General features: G+C 29.7%; 1 protein-coding gene across 1 annotated transcript; it reads left to right on the plus strand.

Annotated features, from left to right (window-relative positions):
- Positions 1-784: 784 nt before the first annotated feature.
- LOC105252980 (sodium/potassium-transporting ATPase subunit beta-2) lies at positions 785-8,836 on the plus strand. Its single transcript, XM_011260689.3, has 6 exons — positions 785-1,180; positions 7,064-7,204; positions 7,445-7,564; positions 7,742-7,923; positions 8,054-8,327; positions 8,397-8,836. Exons 1-6 carry the CDS (start codon positions 1,030-1,032, stop codon positions 8,498-8,500), a joined length of 972 nt encoding a protein of 323 aa, XP_011258991.1. The 5' UTR covers positions 785-1,029; the 3' UTR covers positions 8,501-8,836.
- The last annotated feature ends 1,204 nt before the right edge of the window (positions 8,837-10,040 follow it).

Below are 10,040 nucleotides of genomic sequence, written 5' to 3' on the forward strand. Positions count from 1 at the left end.
TGTAATTTATATATTATTTTCAGACATATCTTTCTCTAATATAAAATTAATTGCATGTAAATTAAATTTTAATATTAAATTTTATATTTAGAATCTCTTTTATTTATAGCTTGAAGCTTCTGTCTAATGAGATGAATAAAGCATCTTTACTATTTTTGAAAATAGTGAAACATTAATTGAGGTACAGTTGTACAATAGTTTAATAAGAGAAATAATGATATAAATTTTAATAAATTATATATAAGATAAATTCTAGATAAAATTAAATATATAAAAATAAAATTTGTGGTGTATCATATTAAATTAACGTATAAAAAAAGATAAATAAACATATGTATAACATATAAAAAAGATAAATAAACATATGTATTGTATAATTTTATAATAATAATTTATTGTATAATTTTATAATTTTATTATTTTTAGATTACGTTATCTATTTCTGGTATTTTTAGATTACGTTATCTATTTTAGGTATACCCCTAACGCACTATGTGTATGTTTTGCATATCTTTTTATATCTGTCATCTCTGACATTCTTTGAAACTATATTTAAAGAAAAAGAACGGTGACAGTTTTAATATTCGCCTAAAAATTAATATGAGACTTTTCGTGGATCGATCTGTATGCATATTTCTGCCAACACCTAGGTCCCTCGGAAGACTGGGTCCGAACCTGCGGTCATAGAGGGGCAGCGAGAAGAGTATGGAAGTGGGAGCAAGAGAAAGAGGAGGGTCGAGGAAGGTCGTAACGCATTCAGGAGCGTTAGTCAACCTGGTGGCGCCGAAGAACCAACTGTTGGCGACCAAGTAGTAGCCTGCGAATTGTGTGGGAGCGTCGGGATCGCGAAAGAAACGGAAGAGAAGAGCGAACGCAGGACTCCGCTGGAGATAATTCGAAATATAAATTCAGTGACTCTCGAGTGTTTCGAATTTTCGAAAAACCCCTGTGTTCGAGTCACTCTCGCGCGGCTGAAACGCGCGCGTCTAAGTGAATCGAATTTGAACGTAACAGGTGAAACGCGCAAGAATGGTAGCCAAAGACCCGAAGATGGTTGTTACCGCGGAGTTGATGAACCCGTACGAGAAACCGCCTAGCATGTCGGTCGGTCAGACTATGAGGACCTTTTTGTACAATCGGGAGACCGGCGCGTTTATGGGCAGGACCGCCAGTAGTTGGGGTAAGCGACGTTGCCAGTTGTCAAATTTTCATATCAAAAGAGAAATTATGCGACATATTACAATGAAGAGTTATAGGGTGTCGTTTAATAAGAGTTCATTTTATTCATTCGGTACCACTGCATTTTCTTGCTCTCGAATGTATGGACACGCCTAAGATTGTATCTCCTTTAAAATAAGAACATATATGTGATATGACTTGTTTTAAATTTACTTGTCGACGTATATTTTTATTCTCGCTGAAGGAGGAGTCATTAGAACCTACATAAATAAATGTGGGAAATTTAGAGTATAACTTTTATGCGAAAACCAGTTTAAGTTATCGTTAAAACCTCGACTAACTATTCATCAATTATTTAATCGGCATATTATTCGATATTGTCTAAAAAAAAAATCGGAGTTAATTGCTCCAATATATTTTCTATCAAGTATTGTTTGAATAGATTTACATCGTTGTACTCAACAATCGGAAAGAAATATCAATCTTTTAATATTATCAAGATATCGCAGGTATTTCTAGTTCAGGTTCGGATCTAGCCTTTCAATATTGAAGAAAGTGTTGTGTCGATATACAGGTTCGGATCTAGCCTTTCAATAGTGAAGAAAGTGTTGTGTCGATATACAGGGCGTGTCAAAAGTCGCGCACTTTCTCTATAGATTTTTTAGCGAATTTAAAGTTGAGAGTCTTTTCTCGATAAATTTTTGATTACATATATCATTACAACTTTGAAGCTTTCAAAAGAAATTTGAAAATTAGTTGCAAAATGTTTTATCAACATTTTTAATTGTAATTGTCTTCACTGTCAGTGTTATAAGAAAAAAATATGAAACGTGCACATATAAAATGTAAGCTTTGTTTTATTGAATGAATTTTACACTGAAATCAGAACTATGTAAACAATATTGCGATAAAAAAAATTTATAAAATTGATTTTAATTTATTTAATTAATAATTTATTGAATTTAATTTATTGATATGATTATATTTACAACTTGATAATAATTTTCTACTACAATAATATATATGTGTAAATAACTCCTGACATTTTAATATGGTTATTAAATATTTTCTATTAAATATAGTTAATTATTTTATATCAAATATATATTTAATTCATTTCAACACCATATTGAAATAAATTCTCGATTATTCTCCAAAGAAATGTATGCGATGGTTTCAGATGACTTTTCCTTCAAGTATGCAGTAAACTTTAACTTGCTTTGTTGAGTCAGCCCATGATAATTACTGAATAAGCGAAGGTGGAACTCTAAGTATTGTACCATTCAGCGCTGTACAATAATATTAAATGTTATAAACTGAACAAAAACTAACTTAAAAAGTTTTGGAAAGTATAATATTATTTATAGATTTAGAATTTTTTTAAATAAGTTCTTTTTACGATTAAAACAATTAATCATTATATGAATTTTTAGATTTTTATACATAATTACACAATCTTTTATATTATATATATATATAATGTATCATACACCATATCATAATAAGAAATTTTAATTCCACGAATAATTAATGACGTGCCATAAGAATAGAAATGTCATCAGTTTCAACCGCGATTCGATATGGTTCCGATAACAAATACATTAAAAAATATACGTTGAGGAGTATAATATCAACATAAAATAAAACAGAAAAAAAACATTTTAGAATATAATAATTATTGTGAAATACGCATATATTCTCAAGAGTATTATTGTAAATATGTTTATATATTGAAAGAATTATTGAATACGAAGTAAATATTCTAAATAAGATACAAGGTAATATTATGCAATAATGCATAAGAAATTACGCCCAAGGTGATTCACTATATTCCAAGAATACCATATATCGTGTAACATTCAATAAATGTTATAAAGAATAAATAGAATCTAAACTGTGATTCAAAAATATAATAGAAAAATAATAATATATAATAATAATAAAATATGTGTTTTATTTAATCTTAAATTTTAGAAGATTAATAAATTAATAAATTTTTTAATTTCCAAGATTAATTCAAAAACTATTATTGAAATTTCCAAAAAATTATAAATGAAGAATGTAGAATAAATAAGTATTATTTCAGAGTACTACGATTATCTACGACTATTAATTATTTATGTCTCTACTTTTTTATTTTTTTCTGCCTGATAAAACAGCTCATAAAATATTTAACAAAAAATAAAAAATGGAGGCACGGTCGTGTCTACATCGATCATGTACAGTTCAATCTTTGTTGCATGTGCTGCTGGTATGTCGACGATTAATCGTTACGTTTTACTGTATGCTTATCCTTAGCACGTGATAGTGTCAATGACCAAGATACTTATACACTATCGCGTATCATTAGTATCTACTCATGTTAGTTGCATGAAAGCATTCATATCTTTAAATCCGAGAAATTATGAATATTTAAATCTCTATTTAAATATTTAAAATTAAAAACTCGGTCAAGAGCGTAGGAAAGTGATATATGTTCAAGATTGTGAAAAACAGGCGAATATATATATTTATTTATATATATTTATTTATTGCCATTTTTTCTTGTAAATTGCGAACGAAAAATTTTAAATGTCTGAATCGCGTGACAAAAATAAACATTTCGAGAAGATGAAGCCATTCGTGCACAAAGCAAATTGCGAATTCTAATTAATTAGCATCGGCGCCATCGATCAACACCGAATGTCGTTATTCCTTCTATCTTTATTCTGGGTGGATTCTGGTGTTTACCAAGGGTTGTAACTATGGCGACCTAACGGTTATTACGCACCTTAGGATATATAAATGTGTATGCGCATATGTGTGAATTCTTCATAGGATTCACACATGCGATATATATATACCCCCCAATAATGCTACATAAATTTAGAAGTAAAATAAAAATAAAATGTCGTATGTAAATCTACTTTGACGCAAAAATGAGCATATATCGAATGTATTTAGTGAGCTATTCTTACTCATGAATTATTCAAGAAATAAAATAATTTCCAACATATTATTTTCGTTGAAAACACTTAATTAATTGTTTTATCGAATGAAAAGAAGCACTAATTATCATAGTCATTATATCTACAGTAACAGATATACTTTTATCTTTGCAATATATCTTCCAATCGAATAAGTAAATTTAAAAAATTTATCCATCATATTCTTCCGTGTTGTTTCAATAAAATGAAGTCTTGCAATTTCATGTATATTTGCGAGATTATTTTCATTTAATTGGCTCACAGAAGCCTATGTAGTATCAATACTAAACAAAATATTTAAAGTAATGTGCCCTTGATGTATAATTAACCTTGACATGGTTTTTCTTCCTATGCATTTTGCTCTCTTCTAAAATTTCTTGGTCCAGATTTTTTTTTCATTTTTTTAATAAGATATCTTATATAATATTTCCTTTTATCTCAAGATATCTTAATATTTCTTTTCATCTTTTTTTCTATAGATTTATCAGGGTTCTCTTACATACTCTGCATATAATCTTAGATCTTAAATATCTATTAATGTAGTCTTAAATTATTATGCGAAAGAAAAATCCGCGATAGCACAAAAAAAAGAGCGGTAAGCGAGAAAGGAAGGTGGAAGTGTAATAGATAAGGGAAGAAAAAAAGACGGAAGCGCGAAGCGCGTTTGATTCGCGGTGCATACAACGGGTTTGTCCGGTTGAATGGCAATTGTTAAACTTCCTTTAGCGCAAACGTGTATAACGAGGTCAATTGGCGTTAAACGGCGGCATTACAGCATTACGTAACTTAGGGCTATTCCGAAGGGTACACCCACGCGACCGCTGTCTTTCGTTCAGTCACAATCACCTGGGATCGTCCAAATGTGATCCCGTTAATTATACCGTTGGAAAAATCCTACGAATCAAATCGCACTTAATTCAAAATTGCTGTAAATAATTTTATCCGTCATTCGTTTATTGTCATGCACTTTGTAATCTTTTGCCGATCGTTGTTTTTTCTCATTCGGGGAATTCGAAATTTTCTTCTTTTCTCTTTCGTAGGTGATTTACATAGAATATTATTATACAAGAATTAACGTAAAAGAATTAATTATACTGCCAATTTTTTTATTTTAGAGAGAAAATTTTAATGATTGGAAAAAAATTAAGATTGGATCTGCGAGAGCGTACATTGAATTAATATTGTATCCTTTATATTTTTCACTGATCGCGAATTAAGCAACTTATTATCCAATTTACTATTGCTATGATGAGGTCAATATTATGTTGCATTATGATAATAGGAATGATGCAAGTTCAATTATATATATGAACGTATTAAGATTTCGCTTATCGCGTTTTCCTGCAAATTGACTGTGATAAAACGAGACAGATAATTGTAACAATAATATTGTCGTAATATGATAACTATAATGGTCAGATATGATTTTTATAATCGCTTTTTCGTAAAGCTAAAGTACACACAAATACATGAAATAAAGTCGCTCAATTATTGCAACATATCTGAGTTTATTTTGACTAACATTATTGAACTGTAAGAGATTTGTTTAAATTACATTTTTATCAAATAATAAACAAATATAGCAATATCGTTATTTAAAAAATGTTTGATCTCACAATCAATGTGTAAAAGAAAAAGCAAAAGGAAATTAATAAATTATTTTCTTAATACTTTATTTGTTAATTTTATATTCAGGAAGCATAAAAATTTCAACAAAATTCTTGATAGCAAGGTCTTTTTAAGAATAAACGAAAATATATATTTGTTATATATTTATATACATTTATAATAAATATATTTTCTCTTTCAAAATGAAAAGATGTGAACTTTCTTGAGTTATTTGGATCTACGATTTGATACACTTTTTCCATTATTTGCTGCTTCAAATAATCGAGAAATATTTATAGACTGATTCCCATGTTTTATCATTATCATTTCCAAGACATCGAGTTAAGTAGCCGAGATCCTCTCGATAAGAAATGAATCATCAATATTAATGTAATACATACTGATAGACGTCACGAAATGATTCCGCCAAGTAATTTCTTATGTGTCATTATTTGAGATTTTATAATGTATTATCAGTAAAACTTCTTGTTCTCTCTCTTTCTCTATTGATAATGCCGAGAGAGATCAACTTCTTCGATAATGTCACTTCGTGATGTTCATCACGAAGCAAATGTTAAGACTGTAAAAGAAATTGACTTTTGATTTCTGGAAACTAATTTTTTTAATTCTTTATTTTGTTAAAAAAGAATTTAATCAGTAAAGAAATTAAATTGATGTGTATCTGATAAATACTAAGATCATTTACGATTTGAATCCATGCTTATATATGTTTCATTTTTTTAAACAATTTATATCAATTTATATCAATGACAATTTATAAGAATTTATATCAATTTATATCTCTTGAATATATAATTACTATCAATATTTTTCCAGAAGAGTTACACGTACTATCAATTTATCTTTCTTCTGAATATATAATTACTATTCCTCCCAAAAATACATACTTTACCTCAGTATACCTTACATACATTTAAATATCTAGAGAGTAGAGATCTGATGTCAGATTCAATTACATGTGTCTTCACGTACCTTTATTTTATTCTCGATAGTACTCTTTGTTCAAATGACACAAGAGACGTTGAATCAGCGTGTATAATTGAATTGCACCAATCGACCGGGCACTTTTGATCTTCTTTTAAATTAAATCTGCGGTTAATACAATTGACCCATGAGATGGCTGTGTATAAGAACCAGCACAGCTACAAATTCTTTATAGAACACGTTATGACTGAAGCTGCATGCTCTATAATGTTCGAGACGAAACGATGTCAATTGAAGAAATTTATATTTAAATAAAAATTTTCTATCGTATCATCAATATGATTTTTACGTGATTTTATTTACAGGTAAAATTGGACTTTTTTACTTGGTTTTTTACGGCGTCCTGGCAGCACTCGTCGCCATTTGTTTCTGGGGATTCTTTCAAACGCTGGATCCAAGGATACCAAGGTGGCAACTTGAGAGGTCCATTATTGGAACAAATCCAGGTAACTTATTTTTTATTAGCGTTAAAAACACAATATCATAATATATCTTCATAAATATATCTTCCAATATTAGAAAATTTCCCTTTTTTTTTTAAATAAAACAATTGAATGAGTTTCTTAAACATATTCATAATACATGTGTAAAATAATAATGTAATTCGTACATGTATTTTTCAATATGTCGAAAATTAATATTTTCAAATATGTTGTTAATCTGAAGATAAATATTACGCTTTGTAGGATTAGGATTCAGGCCAATGCCACCGACAGAAAATGTGGAGAGCACCTTGATCTGGTACAAAGGCACTGACAGCGGAAACTACAAACACTGGGTTGATTCATTACAAGAGTTTCTCAAAGGTAACCGCTGCAATATAAGGAACAATCCATTACTCAATGTCGGATATCGAAAAAAATATTTCCCGTTCATCCTGTGCGTATTCGCATATCGAATGAATTTCTACAATAAATTTCTAATTTTCAGATTAAAACGCTCCAGCATCTTTACATTATAATATAATTCTTGTCATATTTCAGATTATATAACGCCCGGGTCTGTTCTTGGTCTCGGTGCTAACATTAATAAGTGCGATTACAATCAGCCACCGCCACCCGGAAAAGTTTGCGATGTCGATGTGAAAAACTGGCATCCTTGCACCAAAGAGAACAAATATAATTATCACAAGTCCGCTCCCTGTATTTTCCTTAAATTAAACAAGGTATTGTCTATCTTAATCTAGAATTAATTCAGTTACTCGCGCAAAATATTGCATATTTATTAGAAAATATTTTTCAAATATTTTTAATATGGAAATCGATGACATTTCCCATAACATTTCTACTTATCAGATTTATGCCTGGAGACCAGATTTTTACAATGATACTGAAAACTTGCCGGAAAAAATGCCGCTCGATCTCAAGGAACACATCGCGAGTGTAAACGATTCCCTCCATCTGAACACCATTTGGGTGTCCTGCGAGGGTGAGAATCCTGCCGATCAAGAAAACATCGGTCCGATTAACTATTTGCCACGACGCGGTTTCCCCGGTTACTTTTATCCTTATGAAAATTCCGAGGGTTACCTGAGTCCATTGGTCGCAGTGCACTTTGTCAGACCGCAAAGTAAGTGTGCTCTCGTATTAATATAAAAGAACAATTTAAAATTGCATTACATTTATTTTTCATTTTCAGCCGGAATACTGATAAATGTAGAGTGCAAAGCTTGGGCGAAGAATATCAAGCACAGTCGAAACGACAAAATCGGCGCAGTTCATTTCGAGCTGATGATAGATTAACGAAATCTGCAAATCTGTCTTCGGCTGCTCGCGCGGTCTCCTAAACCAAAATCTTCGAGGCTCTCGAGATGGCTGTTAGGCAAATTTTTATCTTCCAAAATTACAAAATTGCGAGACGAGCGAACATTTTTTCGAGGTCGACCTCTCTAGCCGAGACGTTAATCATCTCTGTGTAATTGGCGCGAAAAACTTTGGGACTGAATGAAAAAAAGAATGGAGCGCAAATGAAATCTCAAAGAAATAACACCGTTTATCTCGTGCCTTTTTTTGCTCGTAGGCGCAATTTGTATGTAAAAACTGATCAATTTATAATAGAATGTAAAAGAATCTCATATACACATTTGTTTTGGAGGAATACCACACATTTAAAATACTCATATATACATTTATATTATTAGCTGGATAGATTTTTATAATCGGTCTTGTGATTTTGAAGACTTTTTTTAAAGAAATATATTTCAAGTGACTTTCAAGTGAGTAGAAATTAACGTGTACTCAGGTGATGTCATATTTTTTATCTCACTGAAACACCAGTAGCCTTATCAAATAGAAAGTAAGATCTGCAAAGTGAAAAATAAGCTCTATTAATACAGAATCTGAAGCAAAAACTGCAACTTTATCAATTATGATAATGCCTTTTTATAATAATAATTATTGAAAAATCAAATGCTACGCGGATTTAAAAATTTTTATATGTCTACGTTATATGCTATTAAAAGTACGAATTAAAACGCGATATAAATATATTTCATTTTTATCTTCTTAAATAAAGTTTCAAAATTAGAATGTTAATAAAAATCATCTTAGAGATAAGATATTAATTTCTCTTAAAGAGAACATGAATGTTGTGTTTATATGTTTAAAATGTATAGAAATAATGACGGCTTAAACTAAAAAAAATGTATTGAGTTAGCTTAACAATTAAAATTAATAACACGATGTTGTACATGTTGTTTTACTTGATATAAAATTATAAAATTATTAAAGTATTAATGCCATTTTCATTTTTCTTCTTTCATATAAGTGTCAGCTAAATCACATGCAAAAGTATTTAAAAAATGGCAGCTAAAAGTTTCAATTTTCTTTCGCTGCAATCTATGGTATAGGGCAATTTATGTAGAACAATTAAGTCACACATAATTAAGTTATAATTATTGAGCACAGTTTTTAGCCGGTAATGAATTTTCTATTTCGACAAGAATCTTACATTTTTTCTTGTTTTTTTAAATTCTTTTCTCGATTTATTTTACAACTTCGCTAAAAACTTAATTCAATTAATTATCTTAAATATAGATAATTTACATTTGATGTTAAATATAGATAATTTACATTTGATGTTATAAGAAAGAGATATTTTTGTCGAAAAACAAAGTTCTCAAAATTGTAAAAAGAGTTATATATTTATTGCAGAAAATAACAATAGGCTATTAAGTAAGATTTTTTTACTTCATGCTGGTACGAATATAACAATTTTTTGTGATAAAATGTGGACTATATCGATTATTCAAACATTTTCATACATGCTATCTTTTATGTCATT

Source organism: Camponotus floridanus, unplaced genomic scaffold (genome assembly GCF_003227725.1).
Source record: "Camponotus floridanus strain SB8 unplaced genomic scaffold, Cflo_v7.5 scaffold4, whole genome shotgun sequence".
NCBI classification, from domain to species: Eukaryota; Metazoa; Arthropoda; class Insecta; order Hymenoptera; family Formicidae; genus Camponotus; species Camponotus floridanus.

Coding starts and splice junctions, on each gene's coding strand:
- LOC105252980 (XM_011260689.3), top strand. CDS start 1,030: ATGGTAGCCAAAGACCCGAAGATGGTTGTTACCGCGGAGTTGATGAAC. Junction 7,205..7,444: donor CATTATTGGAACAAATCCAG/GTAACTTATTTT, acceptor TACGCTTTGTAG/GATTAGGATTCAGGCCAATG. Junction 8,328..8,396: donor GCACTTTGTCAGACCGCAAA/GTAAGTGTGCTC, acceptor TTTCATTTTCAG/CCGGAATACTGATAAATGTA.